At 39.6% G+C, this 25216-nt stretch overlaps 1 protein-coding gene across 4 annotated transcripts in view; it reads right to left on the bottom strand.

Moving 5' to 3' along the window:
- Positions 1 to 25216, bottom strand: part of GNB1L (G protein subunit beta 1 like) — a 42747-nt gene that overhangs the window by 8259 nt on the left and 9272 nt on the right. For 2 of the 4 annotated variants that reach the window (XM_039561407.1, XM_019285165.1), the window contains exons 2-5: positions 8331 to 8458; positions 7958 to 8083; positions 5813 to 5975; positions 2050 to 2148 (exon numbers count right to left, since the gene is read on the bottom strand). In XM_039561407.1, the coding sequence (XP_039417341.1) occupies positions 2050 to 2148; positions 5813 to 5975; positions 7958 to 8083; positions 8331 to 8446 (504 nt within the window). In that variant the 5' untranslated portion in view covers positions 8447 to 8458. Of the gene's footprint in view, positions 1 to 2049; positions 2149 to 5812; positions 5976 to 7957; positions 8084 to 8330; positions 8459 to 19897; positions 19952 to 20427; positions 20603 to 25216 lie in introns of those variants that run through there. The other 2 variants (XM_019285164.3, XM_039561406.1) reach the window with 2 other exon arrangements.

The raw sequence follows: 25216 nt of genomic DNA, 5'->3' as shown, positions 1-25216 counted from the left end.
CTACAAATCCTACTCCACCCAATTAGTAATAGCAGGAAGGTGTGAAACTGAAGAGACAATGTATTTAAGAACATGAATCTTCAAAAGAAATTGAATGAACTAATATCTTTAAGGATAGACCTAGAAAAATAAGGGGGGAAAGTGCTCAAAAGAACAAAATAAATAGCTGCAAGCTTTTTGACTGCTTAGGAGAAGCCAGTGAGGCTTAATCTACAAGCCTAATCTCAGTTGCCTTCTGCTCTACAGTAACGTTTCTCATTCACATTGCTGCTGGGGAGGTTTGTTGTTTCCTTGAATTGCAGAAAAATATGATGGTACCTGGCTGCAGCCCCCAAACTCTTGGACAACCACCCCGAGCACTCTTCCTTCAGACCTTTATGGGGCTCTCCCTGTCAGCTTGTTTCAACTTGTTAATTTACTGTGCCATAAGCAACATCAAATAGTCTCTTAGGCAACCCCTGAGCACTGGGCTGGGAGTGTTCATCTCCTGGGTATGCCTGTATTGCCCAACACAGTGGTGTACAAAGAAATCCTGGATGGCCTCTGTTCAGGAAGGGCTGCAGCTGGGTGAGCTCGTGTTCTGGTTTATGGTTACAGGGTTACTCAGCGAGCCACTTCCAGTGCAACCACAGAACAGAATGCAGAGCATCACTTCGGTACACCACATGCAATTATTTCCCTTAAGGGTATCTTCTTCCCCGTGCCTTTAAACCAAGTTGCACACATTTGTAAAAGAGCAAATACAGCTGTGAGACTCTAAGGGATTATCTATACTTGCCTGGTGCAGTCTAGGAAGTTATGGTGAGTTTCCAAAGTCAGAATTTGCACGGAATAATTTACCTCTCCCAGTTCCCAGTCCTCTGCTTTATCCCCACTGGCAACAAAATTAAAAACTATATAAAATTAAGACACTGCACCTGCTCTGCTTCCTAGAGGAATAGCAATATTAATCCATGTAGAAAATATGGCAAGACAGAGAACTTCTTATACAGGCAAGAAAAATTTTCAACACTGAACATTTCCAGTTATCTCCATCTATTAAAAAATGTCAAGGAGACAGAAAGACCCATTCACTTCATCAAGCACTGAACACTGATTGCATTTTTAGGAGAAACTTTGTTTAACAAAAGCCTAATCGGCCTATTTATTTTTTTTTCCTACTTTTTAATTACAGCATGGAACTTGAACTATGGCCTCTCTTGCTTTTGTCTGAAGTCAGCAACTGAATTCCTCTAGACTTCAGTTGGTTCAGGATCTCGGGTGAAGACACCGAGGCCTCAAACTTCAATTGATAATGTTTTCAGCCGAAACCAACACAAATGTTCCAATGAGCCTGTAGGAATTACACACCTGGCATCAGCTCAGATGGTCCTGTAGACCTGTAGCAGTGTGTTGTGAGGGGGTTACATGGGAATCAGCTTTGCCACCAATTCTCTGGAGATTTCAAGCCAATCATCTGAACTCCTTCCTCCCTCTACTGCCACCTTTTTGTATTACTTGTGTTCACTACTGGCAGCCCATAAACATCTGCTAAATATTTTGCAAATGTGAGGTTTTTTCACTAACTACTTTTATTTACCTTTTTGTCCAAAGTCAGTACCACCATAAATATTTTGTTCCTATTGTATATCTGGAATACAAATGTTCAGAGTGTTTCCTCATCCTGAGGGCACTGAAGTGAATGGAACCTGCCATTAAAACCACTGTTTTTAAGCAACCCAATTATTTATCATCATTCTTAATGCAGTGAGAAACCGTATCAAACAACTAGCTTTGGTAAGTCACTCATTTTCCTCTTGATTGATGCAAAAACTGTATCTATCCTAAGGATACAAAGCTTTCCTTGAGCATTTGCAAATCTTCCATTAAAGCTTGGAAAGCTCTGAAAGTTACATTAAGGATGTTCACAAATCTTTCCCCCCTTTAATAGTATAATTACTTGATTGGTTTGATAATAAATCAAAATCCAAGTGAAGAAAGATTCATGTGCTTCATATAAAATGAATCACAGGGAAAACATTTCACAATTAGCAGGCACTCTTGCCTTACCTGCCATAACTTCAGACACATGGGCATGCCCAGCTTGGCACCCACCTCTGGCTTCAAGGTACAGACTGACGTCTTGGATGGCAGCTCCAAAATCTGAACCTGACATCAGGAAAACAACAGGAGTTGGTCAGGCTCCAGGTGAAAATTCTGCTGTTAAAAACACAAGTCTTTTAAGGTGATTAAGGTTAGTATAAGCTCTTCCAGTAAAAACTGTCCGGAGGAAAGTGAGGAATGCATGCTAAGTTGGAGCTTTAAGGGGAATCTACAGCTAGCTAAAGAAGTGCATTGTTTTAGGGAAGACCAGACACAACTGCTAGAGTGAACACATCCTCTTCTTCCACTCTTCTCTTTAATTACAGCCTACTTTCCAAACAGTGGATGACACTGTGCACACAACAGATAATACTGCAGACTGCTTAATCTGAACACACACCCTGCTTTCTTTCCCCTTTTTCCATCTCTGTTGCTAATTTTTTGGCTGTATTCACCTGTGGATACTTGCATTCTCTCCTCTGAGCTGTTACGGTAACACAGAGCTTGCACGGAAACACAGGCAGTGTATACATGCAAAGGGGATTTTTTCTTTACTGCTGACTGCACTAACAAATTGTAACCCAGAATTAGCAGCTAAGGCTGGTTGTAGCAGTGTCTGCACTCAGGTATTTTTAATGCAGTGTTGTCTGAGCAGGGTCAGACAATGCTGTGTTAAACACCTGTTCTCTCTACAGAGCAGCTTCCATTGTTGCTTGCACCAATGGTAATGAATCACAGACCTGGTTTGGGTGGTTTTGATTTCTTTCTTTTTTTTTTTTTTAAACACTGGGCAAGTTGTTCCTCTGCCAAGGAAGTAGCTCATTTCCAGCTCAGGATGATGGCAGGCAAGATCAGGGGAGTCTGCCTTTTTAGTTTGGCACTGGAAGATTTTGAGACTCTTGATTGACACAGCAGTGCCACAACTCTGGGCTGGTTCTCAAGCCTGGAACTCTGGAGAAACAGAAGCTCTTGGGTATCAAAAAACTGCTGCCAGGATCATCACTTTCTCACATGCATACTTAATCACCAAGGTGATCTTTTCTTCTAATTAAATAAACAATGGTTTGCATTATGTAGTAAAATTAAATGACTTGAAATATTTGATAAATCCAGCATCACCAGCCACTGTAGGCTCTTCCAGAATGTGCAAGAGCCCAACAGTGCTGTTGGACAGCCCAGTTGTGTGAATTTCCTTAAGCATCTGAGATGAGGTATTACACAAATACGGCTCCTCTGGGAGCCATCAATCAAGCCACGGCAGCTGCGATGGCTTTCCAATCCCGTACCTTTAGTTCAAAGCTTGCCAGAACATCTTCCTATTTCTAGAGGCTGTCAGCCAGCCTGCCAAAAGCCAGCTGCACTCTAGGACTGCGAGTACAGTGTACTGCACACAACACACAATGCTTTTGAAAGCCACTGAGCAATAGAGCAGGAAACTGTTTTCCAGATTTGAGGAATACTGACTACAGCCAAGAGCCATCCAGTCTGCAGACCAAACCTGGGAACAGACCAAAGTTTGATCATCTGGGAATTCTGGTTCTTTGGAGCTCCACTCTTAACAAAAGATGCTTTTCTCTCGTCAACTTTCTTGCTATCAACATAAAAACCAAGTTAGCTGTGGCAGGAAACGGGCTATAAATATGAAGATGACCTGCTCTCATCTTGCCTCTTTCATCACTGTCTCTCCAAAGGGCACTGCCTCCTAGGCAAGACCAAAACTGCAACTTTTATGTAATAAAGGAGGTTAAGTGTGCTGTGATAAATGCACTTCTGCAGGTTAAAAGAAAACCAAACCATCTTTGCTTTACCATGACTAAAAACAGATGAACTGGTACAAGGGCTACAGTTGGGCTTGCAAAGGCCAAAGAAAAACAATGAGAAAAGCTTTGTGCAGAAGGCAGGCAGACATGAGCTGCTGCCTGAGCTGGATTGACAGTTCCAGAGACTGTCTGCACTGAAGGCAACTGAGCCTTAGAAATAAATACTACTTCACATATTTTGACAACTGTAACCTAAAACTTGAAGTTCCGTGTTTATATTGGTTTTGCTTAATAGGAGAAAGATTTGCCTTTGCCTGAGGTTAATAGTGTTCCTGGGTGGCTAAAACTGGCCACAAGGAAACACACCCTTTTTCTTTTTCACATTAATAAAGCTTTTAACATGTTTCTGGCAAACTGGCAAGAAAAGTGCATGTAACTCATAATTGGTGATTTAAATGCAATCATGAACAAATAAATGCCTGTTCAGATCTCATTATTTATGGACTGAACCTGCTTTAAGACAAAATTACTCTTTTTTTGGACACCAGCCAAGCATAAACACTTATTAAGTCTTAATTTTAATCATAAGCTGCAAATGTACTGTGTCTCACACAGTGCTGCCTATTTGGAAGCACTATATATTATGGGAGCTTATGTGAATTTATTGAAACATGACACAGTTCTAATGCAAAGGTTCACACACAGAGTGGAACTCTTCTACCTCAGGAGACAGCAAAACATTCTCCTCTTGCAGGGCCCAAGCTAAGAAATGAGAATAAAACAGAGATGAGTTGTAAGCCACACCAGGGTAAACGTCTTCTATTTGGGTCAGATGCTTATTTAATTCTTCATTACCGGGACTTCTCTGGCTGACACAAGAATGCACTTGTCAATTTTGTTTAACTTAAGTATTATTGAGCACTGCTGTAAAATGGAGGGAGTTCTTCGTTTGATCAGAACAAGGTATGGGACTTAGAATGGTTTTATTTACTGGTGCTGTGGCTGTGTCTGCAGGTATATCTAGTTCTGTAAAAGGCTGGACATTCTGCCTGTGAGTCAACCAAGTACCTAAATAGGTGCTTAACTTCTGTATAATAAAAAGTTCACAATACAGGTCCTTAATACTTCATGTATAAAATATGCAACTTTCAGTTTCAAGGCACACAACCTCTAGTCCAGAAAAGCACGTGAACTTTTATGCTCATCAGCAATTTGCACTTAGCTACAATATTTCTTTACATATTTATGCCACTTTTTTCTTCTTTCATAATTTTGGTATTTTGATGTCAAGTATTTGATATTATTTTTGTGTGATGTCCTCAAACAGTCCCTTGTAGAAAACAAAACTGTAATTTCTACAAAGCAGAAGTGGACATTGCAAACAAAGCTGTCAGTGAGTGCTGTGATAGTGGTATTGGATGTGGACTTACCCAGTAGGAACTGAAATGGACCCTGCAATTATCTCACATGGAGCAAACCTCTGGCTGTTAATAGTAATTCAACTATTTCCAGCCCCAGTTTCAGGTAAAGAATTAGCCTGGAGTGAAAGACCACATATTGCATTACAAATCACCTGCACCTCCCCTCTTCTGTCAAACACAGTTCAGCTTCAGGTGGAAGATAAGCACCTCCACCTGAGGACAGAACTGCTGACCATTAGTTCCCCAGAAGGACTCGTTTCCAGTATTCAGCAGCACCAGAAGAGTTTTCAAAACTCCTACATGTAAAGATCAGCAGCATCTGCAAATGCTTAAATGCCAGACAAATCTTGGGCTGGTATCCTTGTTATTAAAGCATGAATTATATAATTTAGTCATCCTTGTGGCAGTAAAATTAGTGATTAAAACGCCCTTCTTGTGCTGCCTGCTCTTGAGCAGAGAATTCAACAGCACTTATGTTTCCCCTCCTGAATGATGTCATTTCAGTACCAAAAGCAACCTCTCGAGCACAGAGAAAGAGACACTTCCTACCTCCTCCAGGCTTCTGACTGCCATGGCCATTAGCCAGCGTCCCTGTGCCACCTTTAACAGAGAGCATCTGCAGAATCCCACATGCTCCGTGAAGACAGAATCCGTCACTGACGTCCGTCCCTCTGCTAAATCCCACAAGCAGATCCTCTGGTCGCGCCCCTGACTGTTACAGTAAAACAAGTTATCCGTGAGCTGCAGTCTGAAGAAGCCTGGCTGCCTGCAGGGCAGTAACTCGAACTAGGTCCTTCACAGGCAATAATGGACCAAACTTCCAACAGCTTCTGTGGGGGTGTTAATTGTGTGTTTCATGAAGCGTGGGGGAGCTCAGTGTCCCCAGGGCCACCACCCTTCTGCCGACTGTGGAACTGGCCAAGAGGTTCAACCATCCCTGGGAGGGGAGAGGGCCTGGGAGCCAGTCAGATACACTGCATTCACAGTTTCTGTTTCCTTGTGCAGAGAGACTTGATCAGGCTGAGTTGTGCTATTTGTATGCGTGAATATATTTATAAAGTCTCATGAGCATTTGAACATATACACAATAAAAATACTTACCTTTTATCATTGATTAGATCTAATTTAAAAGGAAACAAAGGTATCCAAAGATTCACACATGTAACACTCATTCACCCTAGCAATGAAATGGAAATGTCATGAATTGACAGCTGAAAGACGAACAGCAAGACAACAAAGACCTCATCAGAGATAAATAAAAAGCAACAGTTATTCAGTGGTCAACTTCCCACAGCCACAGGCAGGGCACAGAGGGCTCCTAGGACTGTGCACGTGTGGAGACACCAGAGAGGGACTGGTAGCAATTGCTCAAGGAAATGCTGTGGCTGAAACATCCAAAGCCAGAGAGCAGCGGCGGCCGCATCCGAGGGACAAGTGCAGCTCCCACAGACTCCTCGGCACAGCCCCATCCTGGAGGCTTTGTGCTGCTCCCAGGCAGGCAGAGTGAGGAGGCCACATAAAGGGCACAGCAGGAATTGTTGCAGATTTATGTGATCCCACTGGCTCTGGGACAAAGTAGCACTGTGCAGAAGCTTCCAATCCATAAACTACAGCAGCACAGGATATATGTCTTCATGTTATCACCTGGGCGAGGAGTCATCAAAAATCCCTTATCCACGTCTTAATTAGCAGTATCACCTCATAGAAGTATGAAACCAAAACAGAGGAGATGTAAATCTACAGACTGTTGGGACTTCTTCAACATCACTTCTGTTCAGCTGAGTGACAAACTGACACAACATTTACAGCACTGGGCATACAAACAATGTGATACTGCAAGAAATTGTTGTGATTTAGCTTTACAAGAGAGAAATATAAAATACAGGTAAATGCCGTCCTAAAATTGCACTGCTATGTGAACTGTTAGAACTATACAGCAAAAATAGAGGTACGGAAAAACTCTATAATTATACAAACAATGCTCATTCAATATGACTTTATGGGGAAGAGTGTTGATAATTGTACTTAAGCAGATAAGAAATATAAATGCTAATGAGTTCCACTGTATATTATGAGATGTCTTCTCTAGATAAACATGTCAGAACACCTCCTAATCATACAGACACTTTGGCATCTACTCTAGATCACCTGTCTAATCCAAAGTACACAAATCTTCCTGACCTTCCCTTGCTAAACAAGAACAGAAGATATTTTGCAACAAAGCAAAAGCATGAAACTCAGCATTCTTGCTCAGTCTTCCACTCTCCATCTCTGATTCTTCTCTTCCCTCCTTCCCTTTTCTCCATCTCCCCTCTACTTATAAATTCTTTATATCAATCTTCCCCAGGAACCAGCTATGAAAAGTTTTTCAACTTCAAATCCAAGTGTATTTCCTTGACCCAAAAACTGTTCTCAGTGTAGTAATAAAGACACTACAGATCCCAAGTCGTTATGATGTCATAAGATACATAATAAAGAAATTAATTGTATCTTCCCCCCCCCGCCTTTATTCTAGACTTTTTCTGTCTTTTTGTATTTCAGTACATTTCCATATGTGTTGGAGAAACTAAGTGGCTCCAGAATTAAGAGAATCCTTTGTCCCCACCCCCCCTTTTTTTTTCCCTTCAATCACAGAGACAAGAATATGTCACAGAGACAAGAATAATTTCACTGTTTTTTGCCTGCTTTGCTAACCTGAGAAGCCTGTCTTTACCACCCATTGTCTTCACGCAGTAGACAGATTTTCTTCCATGGCCATCCAATGCTGTGTCCACTCTGTGTGTTTTCAGGTTCCAGACATGGATAAACCCGTTCTCAGACCTGGCAGCAGGAAGGGATGCTGTTAGTGTGAGCACTGCATGGAGGTGGATCAGAGTCTGATGCTTTTCCTTTTTTTGTTTTGTTTTGTTTCCAAAACTGAAGTTGTATGCACAGGTAACACACCCATCATGCAAAACCATGCTTGCTGCTGTCTTCTCCAGAAACACTTTGTCAAAATAATACACTTCAATTCAAGAGGAAACAACCATGTGGCACTCAGCACAGCCAGAAATCCTGGTGTACTTACCCAGAGAAAAGAAGGGGGATATCAGGTTCTGGGCCTCCACAGGAAAAATGCAGAGTGTGGACTGCAGCACTGGTACCTCTGAGCACAAACTGTGGATCCGGAGGTGGCAGAGCCATCAGAGCAATGAACTGGGGGGTGAGAAGCAGACACAGATATCACAGAGGGTAAGGCAGCCTAAAGTGAAATGACAACTTTAAATATATTTTGAGCAGGACACGTGCTTTTCCTCTTTCCTCTTTGAATTTTCATTACTGAATGTTTTTTCTATTTGCCACCCAGTTGAGGGTGAAATATTTCCTCTTAAGATGAGCTGATGAAGCAGGTGTCCAACCTGCTCTTTGCTGCATTCCTCTCTCAGCAAGGTTCCGAGCTGGCCATGAGCAAGCACCTCTCGCACACTTGTAAATCCCAAATTGGTCAGCTGCTCTCCCTGCTGCTAAAGGGAAGAGCTACAAAATACAAGAAACTTGACACCCATAATTTGGGTGGGCAAGCAATTTATCATTCCACTTTAGCCTCCTGGCTAAGTCTTTCCCCTTCCTCCCCACAAAAATACTACTTTTGTATTTTTTCAGAAAAGCACTGCAGTGAACATATCAACGGTAAAGAATTTCAGATGAGATGGGAGTGATGATCATTTTCACACAAGAATCCCATTACTCCAGAGTGTTTTAATTTTTGGTTCTAGGCATGGTTTCTTGAAAAAAAAAATGCAGTACTTCATATTAACTGAGTGACTACTGTGCTAAACATTTTACTCCAAGGGGTTTGTATTCCCTAAAGGATCAAGAGATGGATGTTTTCAGCTTCATGTCGAATGCGGTCTGAGTCAGCACAGAGCAGGACCGGTATATGGGGGAGCAGACTGCCCTGTCCCACACGGGAAAGGAGGGGACAATTCCTGATGAGCTCACAGGGACAGCCTGTGTGATCCCCACAGGAGCTCACTGCTCTGGCCCCCTCACCAGGTATTTCCCTTCACATTAACAGCTTTGCAGGCAGCTGTGCACAAGTACTGGAGAAGGATGAGGACAAATTTTCTGTGTTCTGACTTGTTGCAAATGACTCTCCAGACCTGTGCAAGGCAACCAGCAGCTGATTCAGCTGGAAGTACAATTTGCAGTTCATTGGAAAATGCATTATAACGTGCATTACAACAAATATTTTCACCATGAAAAGTGTTTGCTGCCCGATCTGTGGCATTACTAGCCACGCTTGTACATCTGCTTCTTCCTTTGTGACATAACCTCACATAGAAAAGGGCAGCTTTTGCAACTGCAGGTGTCAACTCTCATCACTTTTTCCCATTCATGCATATATTACCCCAGATTAAACAAAAAGTGTTCTAAATTCAGTAAGGGAAGATCAGCAGGTGTTTGTCTGCCTGCCGGTTCACAGTAGAGGAATTGCAGAGAATCAGAATAGAGTGCAAGAGCTACGAGTTCCATGGCAAAACAGCCCAACTTTTCATTGTCATCTCACCTCAGTACCAGCTTTCAAATTGTGTTTAATGGATGCACTTGCTAATGCATCTCATTTGCAGGTCTCCTTTGAGTGTTTATAGATCAGTTATCATCATGGTATCTATAGGCTCTAATTAAATGCAATTATCTTTTAGGGCTAGTGATGAAACAAGATTCTTCAAGTGTAATGTGGAGTTCTCTCTCAATAGCACTGTGTAATTAGGTATGAAAATAATGAGCTCAGTGGATACCCTCTGTGTTTTAGGGCCCTGACTCATCTCTTTTATGAAGTTGTTGGATGATCCAGATGGAGTTTTCAGATGTACATGATGTACAGGTTCGCCCCCATGGTGAGATCCAGCTCCCAAGTGCCCATCTGCAACATGCTCCACCCGTGTTATAAACCTGTTAGACCAAGGATTTTGTCACCAAGGGACACCTCTTTGGGGCACTACAGCTGAGTGCTGGTGCCCTCAAAATGACACTTTGTAGAACCAGATAAATGAAAGAGTAGCTAAGAGCTTGTCAGAGGAGCGGGGTCCCACTTCACAGTGGAGCAATTCTGGCTCACTGCACTGAGCAAGGAAATAGAACTGAGGCAACCCAGAGGCTATCTGGGATTACAAGGCAGGTTTTTAATAGCATTTTTCTAATTACTGACACAGAAGTTTTTGCTGACAGACAGCAAGTGTGTGCGTGGCTGTGGGAAGGGTTTTACCTGGCATGAAACAGACACTACTAATGCATGTCTTTACAAGGATGATATTTCAGAAAAATCCTCAGACCAGTTACAGAAAAAAAAACCTACTGAAAACATGCTTCTGAGCTGCAAGCTATTGAAGGGACTTTTTGCTCCTTAGAGTCTGGTTCTTTCCTTGCTTTTCTGCTAACCATGTATGTGAATCTGGAAATTTGGCTTAATATTAAACCTAATGTATATGGAGTCCTTACTACTTCCTGTCATGATTTGGCAGATGAATGGCAGTGTGACAGTATTTAGTGTCTCATTTTCCTTCCAGCAGGCGTTGAACTATAAAATTTCATCTTTCCTGTCCTTGTTATCCATAAGCTTGGACAAGTCACTTAAGATTTAATAAAAAGTTCTTAGGTACCTACAGAAAATCCCATGAGCTTGCAAAGAGATGGAAATTTGGTGTACTGGTACTTTAATAACTCCAAGAAAGCATCAATCTGTTCCTGTTGACACACAAGCATCCTCAAAAAAATGACATTCAGCCTACCTTCAATTCACCAGGTAGCTCAGTCTCTCTACCTTACAGGGATAATGAAATACATTGTGGTGTACTGATTCAAACAGATAATGGTTATACTGTGCTTTGCTAAGCAGACAGCTACAAACATGCTAAATATGATGATTGTGAGATGGTTAAAGCCTCTGGGAAAATTTTTCAGAAGTGCCTAAGTGATTTAGAAGCCTGAGACTCATTTCCAAATGAATTTTCAATCCTACATCTCTAGGACTTTTTAAAGTTTCACCCCAGGTGTCTAAAAATGAGTTCTCTAATTAGCACAACATTTATTTTCTTGTTAACTCTATCTAGCCTCAGGGAGACCAATCTGTTCTTGTTAACTGGGGATATCTGCAACAAATTTAATTAAATGAATTTGCTTAGTATTTAGTCTGGTCTGAGAGCAAAATCTGGCTCAAGGGCTTGAACAAGCAAAGTGCAACCTACAGAATAAAGTTCATTTAAAGGCATTTCTGGGCTACACTGTATGTTCGTCCCTGTGTTATTATCCTCATGCTATGACTCCTGCCTCCTGTGAAAGGAGTTAAAAGACATGAGTACATGAATCATTTTGCTCATGGCAGTACTTGCTTGCAAGACGGCATCACCTGCAAGAGAGGCAATACCTCACCATCAGGCTTTGTTTTTTTTAAAAAGATGTTCCACTTCTTATTTCTTCCAGCCTTCCCCACGCTGGTAACAGCATCCTCCTTCAGGAGCTGAGCTACAGTGATGTGACACAGACAACGAGAAGTATTTTTCACAAGGTGCACTGCAAACCCTTGGGCTCCTGCACAAGTTACATTTGCTACACAAGTGGGGAGGGGAAATCCAGCTTCTCAAATGAGGGTTTCAATTAGTGAATGGCTGAGTGCACCAAACATGAGGTACCAAAAATGGTTTTGTCTAAGAAAACGCATCTGCTAAATGCCAGAACAATTAAATTTCCTTCAAAATTACATTATTTTAAAGAACAATTCACTATTAATATCCCTCACAAATCTTACTTTGCTTAGGTTGCAATTAGAATAATCCTCAAACCATCTGAATTTCTATGCAGTGATATTTCAGTATCATCACTTCAGCATTTGATATAAAAAAGTTAAGCTTTTATTTAATGAGAGTCATTTAAAATATGTAAATGTCAAAAGGATTACCTTAGAAAAATCTCTCAGAGAATTAAAAACATTAACAGATTCCCACAGGAAAAATTCCAGCAGAATTCAGCAATTCTCCTGTTCCCACTCCTGTCACTTGTATTTCTATCACACATTGAAGCAAAAACAAATTGCTATTAAAATATCATCCAAACACCCTCCTCCCCCTAACAAACTCCACAGTTCACTTTGAGATACCAACGGCTCAAGCAAAGACAGGAAAAAATCCTCTTCTATTTTTCTTTAGGCTTATTTAGAGTAGTAAAAACTCAGTGGTAAAAGAGCTTTTTCAGGTATAAGAGAAATAAATCTCCCTAGGCATGTCTGGCAAACTGATTTGGGACTGAAACCAGCAGGTGTGCAGACATAATTACTACTGCAAAATATCCAACACATCCAGGTGTGCTCACAAACAGATATATGAAATCCCTGTTATTTTTTGACAATTCCCAGTCAACCAGGTGCCACCCTCCCAAAGGAAAAATCAGAGCAAAGAATGAGTTGAGAAAGATGTGAATAAATTGCTCTCCCCCCTTTCCAAGCTTTTTCATTCATACAAAAACCCTTTTTAGCCTGCAGTTCTGTGCCTACCTGCACCCCCTGAAAAACTCTGCCCTGTTGCACAGCACGCTGTGCTCTAGTGCATGAGTGTGTTTTGGAAGTGGGTCATGAGCTGCAACTGCAGAGGCAGTCAGGGGAAATAACAGACCCCTTCAAGTTAATAGTGCAGTGCAAACAATTTTGTTTGTTCCATTACATTTGCAATCTCCACCATTAAAATCCAACAGGCAGCCCTTGCAGTAGGAGCTTTCCAAAAGCAATGTTCCCACATTTCCAGCCTCCAACCACAGCAGACAACGAGGTTTCTCAGTGGTGAAACCACAAGCTACTCTCAGCGCAAGCAATGCCCTGTACCAAGGCTGCCGGGAGGCTTGTGGCCTTTCCTCGTGGCTCAACAGCCACGACACAGCCCGAGGGTCCCAGAGCACCCAATTCCCCTCACTGAATTGTGCTGGAACACAGCAGCACTTGGAAATATCTCAGACATCCCTGGCTGTCACAAAATGCTGCCTGGCTCTGTGGCACTTCTCAGAAGCAGAGAACAAGAATTTAGCACTACAAGAACCCATTAAATCAGTAACATTTTCATACATCATTAAAAGAGATGCCAGAAAAATCCACGCAAGTTGAACGAGTTAAAGTTCACCTCATCTGACTGCAAAAGTGAATTTTTATAGGTTATTGACTACAAATGGTGTGAAAGCCCGTATGTGATTTGGTAAACAATTCTTCAGACATGTTGTGACGAATTTTTAAGCCCAGCTTTTCATTTTGCATGTACAAACCAAAAGAACACACTGAAACAGGGAAGTCAGCAATACAAAGAGATGTTGTGAGACTCAAGAAATCTCTTTGCACCTGAGGTGAAAAGTAACTCATCTGTACAAAGAGATGCCTTTCTGGGTCCTGTAGCGAGCTAACACATACAAAACACTTAGGGAAGAGTGAAAATCCCAAATTAAAAGCCAAGCACCCTGCTTCTTGGACTCTTACCCCAGCTGCCCGAAACACACGATATGTCTGTTGTGTGCAAATACAGAAACATGCACTAGCAAAAGTAAAACCAGCAGAAGCTTGATCAAGAGATGTGGGAGTGCTATACAAACAGTTGCAAAGGTCAGAGCCCCAGAATATATGAAAATTCATTTGTCAGTCATATAACAATGCAGCTTTCAGTTTAAAACTCCCATTTCTATCTTCAGTGCTAAACTGAGATACAAACTGTATTATACTTCTGGGGTTTCTTTAAAGCAAATTTAAAAAATAATTTACTTCAAGTGGAAATTAGAAAACAGTAGAAATTTTAAAATCAAGAAATTGATGTCAAGCAGAAATTAGAATTAGTGGAAATTTTTGATTTAACCAGTTGATATACCAATAAAGCACTCTTAATTTTCAGAGGTAAGGATAATGAAATGCTTTCTTTTGAATTGGTTATTTTTCATATTACTATTTACTTACGACTGCCAAAGTACAGATTAAGCACAGGGATGTATACTTGTGACTTCAAAACCTAAATTAATTATGATAATAACAATACTTAATTTTGAAAAATCACAACAGTGGACTGGGAGAATTCATTAGTTTGTGCTTGCACTAGAAAATCCCATATCCAGATACTGTAGACAGATTTTTATCTTGCTTGCAAAACTTGCTAGTCAGCGACACATCAATGTCAAAGGGAATGCAGTGATTTATATGACCTAGTTACAGAATCCTTTATTAGCTGATATCATAAACCTGTTGCCACACAGCCAACATTACAGCTGACAGGAGTCCTTCCTCTTACAGGTTGGGAACACTAAACACTGTCAGAGCTTTCATTCTAAATAGTCACCAAATCATTTCTAATGACTAACAGTGACTGCCTGCTCAGAAAAACACTTCAAAAGTCTCGGTTTGAGAAATGCAGAGAACCTCAATTTCCCACTGACTTCTAGGGAAGATAGGAGTTCATCCTTCCTCAGGAGATTCCCAAAATTACCTTCTCTCTTGACATTTAGACAATGAATGATGGAAGTTTCCACATTTTAATTGTAATAGTCAATGGACAGATAGCAAACAAAATTGCTTATCAGCAACTGGTGATATGCCAAGAAATCTAATGGGAGCAGGGAAGAAAATGACTAATAACCATCATGCAATGCAACACATTTTTAATGATTTCCACTCAGATAAATGGCTCCTCACAGCATTAGCACCTTTTTTGTCTGTAAGCATTCCTTACCTGAACAAGGCTAAACCACAATATATTATGATTTTAAGTAATGAAGTTTGCAAGAAAAATGTATATAAATGTCAGTGTGTAACCTCCAAGAATATTGAAACCCAAGCTTGTGTCTTGAGGTTCACTTTCAAATACTTCCATCTGCAATTTTTAAAAAAGTCACTGTACAACAATTATTTTCTGTATGAAAACATAGTTTCAGCATGGGAACAAAACTAAGAATGATTATAATCATTTGAAAGACACTGAGTTAGCATATGGATCTCATTGCCACTTACACATTTTGGTCACTGGAACAAAAAGCTATTAATCAATATGTAAAAGCCATAAATTAACATAAACATTAATCATTCTAATACTCCCCCTGTGTCAGACTGATAATTTTTTTTCAGTCTTTCATTCTGACATATGCGCCTTCAGCTATCAGCTGGTTGACCTTTTTTAACACAATTAAACATTTTGGGCATTGCAAATCTTACTGAAGTAAACATTTTGGAGACAGACAAATATCATGGATACATCTATGCCAAAAATATGGGGTCTGAAAACATGAGAGCCTCTGCCTCTCATGTTATTGCACTAGCTTTTAACAAGGGAGCCTAAAATACAGTGTGAAATACAGCTGAAACAGATGAAATTCTAGTGTTTCATAAACAGGTTCTATTTGCAGATGAGGGAAAAGACACCCATCTGTTTTACTTTCTGAAACCATTAATTGCTTGGGAAAGTGCAATGATATAACTACAGCCAGCCTTGCTTGGAGAAAGAAAGCATAAAAGCCCATAGTACCTCAGCTCTACAACACGCTCCATAAAATTATTGGGGGACAAAAAAGACAACAAATGTTTAATCACTTTGAAAACTTGAAGAATATGAATATGCATTTATATATACACAAAATAAGTTGAAAAAAGGATTTATACAAGTCTCTCTTCATCATAACACCAGACCTGGAATGAATTTAAGTTTGTACATGTGATAAATCATTGAAATCTAGCAGAAAATTGATAAGCCAAGGACCATCAAAAGACTGTTTTGAGTAGCCTCCAGTTCAGCCATGCATAGCAATCTGTCAGCCACAGGGCTCTGCCTGCCCATCCTCCTTAATTAGGGGTGCTGCATAGTGCAGCATCAGCCACAAATCTTTTGGTTCCAAGAGCTAATAATGTCCTCAGATAGCATGGGCTTAATTAAACGTCTTCCAGACATTTTCGCAGACGTTCCGGCAATAATCTTGTTTAGTAACAAACTATTAAAAAGAATTGACAGAGAAGAAATATATCAAGTTGTTACAGCAACTGAAGTTATTTAGGCCAGAATTATATGTCTGCAATTAAGGATTCTGTAACTCTGAGCAATTAAAATATCACTTTATTTGAAAACTAATTAATTCTAAACACATATTTTTCCCATGACAAACTTCTATGATTGTTTAATTTATTCCATTCTAATTACACTTTAATTAATCTACTCTTGTATAATATTATACTGTTATTCTGGCATTTGACCAACGAAGACAATAAATTGATTGCAGTTCCGTTGTGCAAGAGCAGAAACTGTCATGCCAGTTTCAACACCACGTTTATTTATTTGTCTGTTCTATTACTTTTCCTTTCCTCCCACAGGGCATAGGAACATGAAACACAGCACAAATCAGATGACATTTTGTCTTCTATACTTCTTCAAAGTGTGAAGTATAACAAGAGTTTTCAGAATTAAGGAAAAGTATATGTAACATGATATTACATAATAAAGTATAACCAATAGTAAATGAATTTGTACTTCTAAAATACATTGCTTATCAACAACTTATCAATTGATTCCTGATATACAGGACCATCTGATGTCCAGAGCTGCTAGAAACGGAGCTGTTTCCATGAACATTAAAGTCTGCTCAGGATCTGGCTTGATACAGTCAACAAAAAAGAAGAAAGAGACCAAACCCCATTTTCATACCAATCTTAAAATTAAATTAATTCAGTATCTTCCAGAGTTTTAAAAGCCACTGCATTTTAATTTTGCATCAAGTCACCTTTGATTCAACTAAAACAAAAGTATATAAATTCTTTTATTAATCTATAAATATTATACTTGCATTCATCTCTGAGAAAAGAAATATATACAAATATTTTATTAAACATGGAGTTAGTAGTGCTGCATTTTATTTTCTTTTGGCCATACTTGAGGTAAAAATGACTGCTGTTTACAGTCAGAAGTCTTCAATTTTTTTTTTTTTAATATGAATGTCCCTGAAATGCGCAGTTCTCCCTCATTTAGTGGGAGGAGAAAGCGAGAATTGACACTTTATGAAGATGATGAAGCAATCTACTTTTCATGTACTTTTAAAACTTCAGCTTGTGTCCCTGACTGCATGCTTCCTTCTGCTTATGAAATACCCCCGTATTGTGTACGCCTTACCATGGGGGAGATGCTGTGCAGAGGTAGGCAATTAAATTAAACTGCACTGCAAGATGAGCTCCGACAGTGCTTCCCAAAATCTTTCTTTCACTTTAATGACACAGTTTACACTTCATAGAATTAGAAAGACAAGTACAAAATACATTCACAAAATACATATTCATTAAAAGAAGAAAAAAAGATTCTGCACTTAACTGAACAGGCTATGTATTTCACCAGCATACGGTGGGAGATGCATTTATATCAGAATATTGTACCTGTGTCCTACCCCCATGCTTATATTTTCAACATTTGTTTCATAACAGTTAAAAAATAGACTTTAAAACTGCAAATAGCAAACAAGATAAATTGACATAAACACAGAAGGAAGATTAAATAACCAAGGGCAATTCCTGTTTGTGATCAGCACATGTTTGGAAATCCAAATTTTGGAGCTGATCTATGCCTGTCCAAACTGCCAGATGATACCGGTGAGACTGCTCAAAAGAAGGAGGGTTTGCAGGGTCCGTTCATTACACCAGTATTTCATAAAGCATTTCCTCCTTGGGAGGTTTCTGCTTCTGTGTACACTACAACACATCTCTGAGACCAGTGTTATTCCAGGTCCTTCTCTGGAGATGGAGAAACTGTGTCAGGGACAGTAAGTGACCTCCCAAGGTGGTACAGTCCCTAGAACTGGGATTCGGACTCCACTAACTGACTTAAGGCGCAGACGGTCCCTTCCCAGGGACACTGAGATTGAATCTCAGTGCCATGTGGTATTTTAAGAAACAAGGCAATGTGGACAGTCTGTATCGATTAATTAGATTAAAACTTTAAATCCTTATTCAGGTCAGAAAAATCCTCTCAAGGTCAGAAACAAACTGTGTTTCAGTAAAGACCATCACATTTGGTACTTAACACTTTCTCCAAGAACCCCTTCAGCAGTTAAAGAAAAGACTTATTGTTATGTACACCACTTTTAAATATATGACTCAAAACAACAGATTATTAAGTATTTTTATGTTATGAAATATCCCCCCAAATTCAAGCTTAATTACTCATAGTATGTGTCATTTGTCTACTAGGATTCCTATTCCATACAGCGTAAGTATTTGGATAAGCCAGGTTATTGGAGAGCAACTTAGTCCAAGAACTCTAGTAGGGATCACTATAATTCCACTGCAAACAGGAATGACATTTACAAAGCAAATATTACCTGAATATCAAATGAAAAAATTAATGTTTATTTTAACAGTTTAGGCTAAGCTTACACTTTAGACACAACTGTTCTTTCAGGCCAGTTTAATCACATAAATCTACATCTATTTTACATAAGCATGTAGGATACATTAGTTAAATATGCTCATCTCCAAGCATATGAGCATTTGCTCATATGTTAAACAGTTAAATTGTTAAAATGTGAGGGATATTAATAAAAAACTGGTTCCACATTTAACAGGTTGAATACTGATGATGCTTAATTCCCAGTTTCTGGTACTGTTTCCTGTGTTTGTCGTGTTCTGACCAGTTAGCTTCTCTATGTTTTAAAAAGCAACACTGCTATTTAGCAAATGGAGGGAAATAAACCCAAAGTAACAGACTCGAGTTGCAGTTTACACATTTAACTTCAAGCTTCACTCCTCTCATCCACCATAAATTACTCCTGACCAAAAATGCAGTGAAAAATGCAACACTGTTTCACTGCATTAATTTGAAACTTTGAACAATTCTGCTGCACCTGAACTTGAACTCCCAGCCTTTGAATTTGTGCTGAACAGCCCCCATTGTACCGCGCTTTTATGCTGGCAGGAACTGAAGTGTCAATCTTTCGTCAGATAATCAGATTATGTCATGTTCTGACCAAATTCATTAGGAAAACTTTTACCAACCCTATTATCTCAAACCAGAAAATAGAGATCAAAGTATAACCAATTTTACAGCACAATAGAACTGTTATAAATATTTAAACACTAATTAAAAGGCCCCTTTTGTTAAAAGTAAATAAATAATTGAAAGCTACCTCTGCTTATAAATGCTATCAAATGCAACCGTATTTATCACGTTTCTAAGAAAACCAGGTTCTATATATGGTGGAGAGTGGAGAGAAAAGCACTTAAAAGTCATTTGAGAAGATGGAGGTTTGCTAGACTAAATCATATGCCTAAAGTAAGTCACACTGAGTGCTCATTCTGGTGACAAAGCATTAATCCCTGAATGTCTTTGTTAACTCCATTCACACTGGACAATTGTATCTACTTCATGCAGATGTGCTGGATGGACACTGCATTCAAAAGGAGAGAAGAAATACTCTCTAAGGAAATCCTACATCAATGACTCATTTCTCAGTAAATGCAATTGTATTGTAATATATTGTTTTCTTCCTGGAATATGCATGATCTTGTCTCCTACACAGGTAAATAACTGTAATTAACCTCAGCAGATGTATTTTCTGCTTGCTGATCAAATATGACATCTGCATAAACCAAACACTGAACGAAAGAGTACTTACTACTTTCCCTTGTCTCCACTTCAGCTGAATAGCAAGCATGGCATAAGAGGGAATCAAAGAATTCATATTAATATAATTAACAGCAAGGAACCAATCTTAGACTAATCCATGAGCAGAAGCAGCGACAGGACAGTCATCAATATTGATTTCACATATTTTTCAGTACTACAATCAGATTCTCCATCTGTAACTCAAACTTTAAAAGCATGATAATTTACGGAAAGGAGATTAATTTAGCCATTTTGAGTCAAAGACTTATTTCATAGCTTCATCCCAAATCCTGCATACTGTTAGGATCCCTTTCCCCTTTGAAGACTTAGTGAATGATTGAAGCTTCTACTTTCTGAGAAACAGATAACACAAGACTAGTAATCTGACTCTAAGCCACTGGATAAAGGCAGTTTGTTTCCTCTTAGCCCATCTGTCAACACCTCTTCAGTAATTAGTCCTAATTATTACAAAGGGCTAGCCTCCCATTCGCATTATTAAATCAGAAATAGTATCATAGCCAGGTATCTTTCAACGCCTACCAGACTGGCGACCTTCGATTTCATTGAATCTTCTATCAGTATCCGCCTTTGGAAGAGCCTCGGCAGTAATTTTAGCATCAGCTTCAAAGATGCAGATCCCACAGTGGAATTCCAGGGATGCATTCATATACACACCCACATCATGTGACAGGAGAGCAAGCAACACAATTGACCTTTGCATTGTTCTCTAAACTCCTGTGATATAAAACACACATTTCTATTTTACACAATGGAACTGGTTTTTGCCTGTGTGCTTCGAAGTGCTCCTTTGAACTAAATGCTGATAGGAAGAATAGTGAAACTGTGTATAAAGATGAAGGTCAAATCTTTGTTAGGAAAACAATACATCTGAAACATTTTTTCAGATCAAGACAAATTTGCAAGGAGTAAACAGCAACTAAAAATATTCATAGATGTATTTAAGTGTGAAGATTTAAAAGGTTTCTTTTGTTTATTTTTGCCGTATAGCTGAAGTACTTCCCCAGAAAAGTGGAAAACAAAAGGATGATGACATCCCAACTCTCACAGAACCAAAGCTCAGTTAACTGAGCAGTCAGACTGCTTTAAGCTCTTTATTTGTGTTAACATTTACTTCATTGAAATAAGAGAAAATATATTCCTAAGAACCAAACACTCAATTTCTTTTGATTAAAAGCCAAACATGTTTCCCAATCACACATCTGAGACCATGAATGAGGATTTGTTTATGGTGGATTTCTCATCAACAGCAGAGCACCACCAGTTTCCTCAGACACAATGAGCCGACCTAAGCTGCACTCATACAGTTTATGGCTCATGTAAGTATCCCTACTAAAAGCTTGTGCCCAGAGTACAGCAGCTACACATATATTCAAAAGCCTCTATATGAACAAAGCTGACATTCTCTAATTAAAGCAAAGAATGTTTTTATTGATATGCTTAATGTTACCAAAAAAAAAAAAAAAAGCATACAGAAGACGATTTCTTTTACAAAAAACTTCAACCCAAACGCATTTTAAAGAACTTTTCTGTGTCCTATATTAAAGTGAAATAGTGATTTTTTTTCCCCGCCTCTTTGCAGGTCTCCTCTAAATGCTACAGATGTAATGAAAGAGTGAGCTGCTATGTACAAAGCAGTAGCCTAAAGCCTTGGGGGAGTTGGGCAGGCACAAACAGGGTGCTTGGGGAGGATGATGCCCCAAACTGCAGCTCAGCCACCTCAGCTACCTCAGTTCTGGGGTGTCATGAAAGCCCAGTGCTTGGAATAGGGACCATAACCCAAATTCTGGGTCCCTGATCTGTGGATGTGGTTGGCCCAAAGTCCCTCTTGTTTCACTGGCTCAACTTGGCCTACTTGGAAGTAGCACAAAGACATCTCAGTAGCACACAGTACTGGAGCATGAAGAAACTACTCTGATCCAGCTTCCTGCATACTTGTCCTGCGTACCTTCCTTCCAGAGCACTCATGGCACCACACAACTTCACTGCACCTGGATAGCTTTTCCCTTCTGAGACAACCAAAACTCACTGCCAAGAAAAATAAACACACAAACTTAAAATTCATTTTCCAAGCTGTACATTTTCCAAATAAATGCCATGTTAGTGACATGCACAGTAACAGGCAGGCATTTGACTATCAATGGATCAGACTTTAAAACACATTAATGTTTCAGGCATCAACAATGGAGTGCTAACCTGTTACCACTTTTTTCTTGATTATCCCTATGAGAATTCAGTGCACTAACAATAAAACCCCTTCAAAGTAGAACACGGTATGGTACTGTATGGCAGAAAAAAATGCCCTGCAAGGTTGGATGACTGGTCCATCTGGCTTAGTACCTGATTTCCACCAGTGCCATGCTATTTAGAGATACAGTTTAGGAAAAAGCCTGGCTGCTTTTGCAGTCCCTTCCTCCAGTCCCCCCATACTCCCCCCGCCATGCACAATTGCTGTATAAATGATGTTACAGGGCACACAATTTCACTGCCCATTTGCAGTTCCATTTCTGTCTATGCAATTGCCTAATCTCTTTTGAACCTGCTGATATCCTTGCCTTTGCTACCTACCATGGCAAAAATTTCACTAGCTGAAGTTCCAGAAAATGAAGGACTATTTTCTTTTCTTTGTTTTAAGCCTGATCTCCTACTACCTTCACTGAGTGCCCTCTAGTTCTTACATTGCAGGATTTGGAGGGCAACAGTTTCACATCTGGCTTTTTTATCACTTTCATGATTTTGTAAATCTCAATGATAAATACCTGTCTTTCTCTAAACTGAAAAGTACCAGACTTTTCAATCTCTTCTCATATGACAGTTGTTCCATTTCCCCAAATTGTTTCAGTTGCCATTTTCTGCACCATCCCTAACCCCACTAAATCCATCTGGAAAAGCAGAGAACTGAACACAGTACTTCAGATATGAGTCCAATGAGGTTTTCTTAGCAGCAGAGTGACATCCTTGATGAGATAAATCTTCACTGATGTCAAAAACCCCATGTCACTTTCAAGAGAACTACAACAGAGATAATTCCAGCTACTACACCTGGCACAGGAAGTTATCTTTGTTCTCAACAGTTTGGGATTTCTCCTGCAGAGCAAGCCAACAGAGAAAAGGCTAAGTGTAAGGGTACTGTCCAAGGATCTACATCCGGAAGAAATAGCATAATATTTTAATTGCACTTCCTGAAACACCTAGACTTTCTGGAATCAACAGTTAAAATCCCAGAGGAATTGATGATGTTCTTTGATAATCCAGGCCTAGCAGACTGCTGCCCAACACCACTGTGTACCTTTCAGGGAAGAATTTTAAAGGTCCTATCTGCTCTACATCAGTGCTTGAGAACTCTGGTCCATTTTTATAGCTATATGCCCCTTGCTGATGTGGGCCAAAATCCCTCCTATATCATACTAGGACCTGCTTCTCTCCATTCCCAGCTACATGCATTTAAATGGCATATTTTACGGTATAACAAATCCTTCCCTATCTTAAGTTTACTTTGTATTATGCAGAAATCTTGGAGTGGCAATGGGTTGCCTTGATTTTCATTTAATGTCATTAACTTCCATGGAAGTAAAAGTGTTTAGGTCAAAGAGAGGCAGCAACTATAAAAGCATATGTGCACAATGTAATCTCAAAAGAAAACAGAAATCAGAGTGCAGCAAGAGGAACAAAAGGAAATGTATCTTTGTTCCAGATGCATGAGCCACCCAAGCACTGAGGAGAACAGTGCTGCAATCTCCCCAAGACTGTGCATGACAGCACTGCAATGTAACCACAGCCTTGCCTCGGCCTCACTTTGGCCACCAAATGCCCAAGTCTACCAGCAAGAATCTAGTGGGACACAGGAGCCACACCTCCCTGTGGACACCCAGAAATGTCTCTGTCTCAAATTGGCAATGAGATGGATGGATCCCAGGGCCTTTATCTGACAGTTTTGCTCAAGTGCAGAGGGAAAGATGAGGCCCCATGTTCCCAGTGCAGTCCTCGCTAGAAGAATGAGGTCTGGGCTTCACTACATGGTTAGCAAACAACCTCTTGCAAAGCACATACTCATTTTTAGATACTGCAAATTAAAATGTTTTGTAGGAATGCACTTGTGCAGTTTCCTCAGTTCCCTCTAAGGTTCAAAATATTTATAAACATCAATAATTACACAAAGGTAGCACCACTAAACTAACACTGATTTTAAAGACATTGCTTCCACAGTGAAGATGTTGTCTTCACACATCGTCAACAGCCATGGTACATTAACTTACCAAGTGACTTTAGCTCTCTCAAAAGAGAAAGTCTTCATTATAATGTGTTTTGTATAAAACTAGACTACAATTTAACCTGTAAGGTCTCTGGTATGTTCCTTTCTCAAATCTGCAAATACTAGTTTCACGGAAGAAGTCTGTGCCAAAGTATATTATACCTACTATGGCAATAAATTCTTCATGGATGAGGTTTTATACATAAATTACCTTCATTTGCAGTCTCTGAATGCTCTTCTAAATTTTATGGGATAATATGAATTATGAGCACCCATGTATTTCTTGTAGGTATACTGTGAGACAGATTTTCTCTACTACTTGCAAAAGATTATGCAAGTGAGTTATACTCTACACCTCTCCCTCCACCCTCATTGAATAAATGTGATAACACAAACCAGTCAGTTGCTTATGAGAAGTGTTTGGTCTGCTATAAAAGTATGTATGTATTAATTATTCTAACTAGGATTAAATGTAAATCACATGGTTAAACAAAAGCATTAACAATATCAGAAAGGTTTTTTCTAAACCTTATAATCTTAGATTTGTTAACCATGGTTGTATCTTGGTTTACTTATTGATACATTTATGGTTTGGCAAAATAGTCCTTTTAAATAAACTGTACATTTAAAGAGCACAATTTATATTTATCTGAAGTTACCGTTGTAATCTTTACAAAACTTGGCTGGATTTCAGTGGCTGGGCTTTATGTATTTTGCTGGTTCTGCTGGATTTTTAAAACCCTAGAGAACTGGGAATGGAATGAGTCTGTTCACTGTTATTATTAGTCTCTAGTAAATACTGTTGGTGACATACTGGAACCTAAATCCTAGCCATTCTTCATATATCTGTTGAAGACTGGGTGCTTTGGACTCAGTTCATACACAACATTTACCTCAGAAGCAAGGTGCCAGGTTTCCACAGGAGCTCTCATTTCACGAATCACTAGAAATGTGAACTGGCAAACAGTACTTGGACCCCAATTCTACAAATTCCTCTAACCCCACTACCTGAAACAGCTTAGTAGTTTCAAAGGCTTCACAAGAACAGGTCCAGGATCA

Source organism: Corvus cornix, chromosome 15, assembly GCF_000738735.6.
Source record: "Corvus cornix cornix isolate S_Up_H32 chromosome 15, ASM73873v5, whole genome shotgun sequence".
Lineage (NCBI taxonomy): Eukaryota > Metazoa > Chordata > Aves > Passeriformes > Corvidae > Corvus > Corvus cornix.
This window is presented reverse-complemented; position numbering and strand designations above follow the sequence as displayed.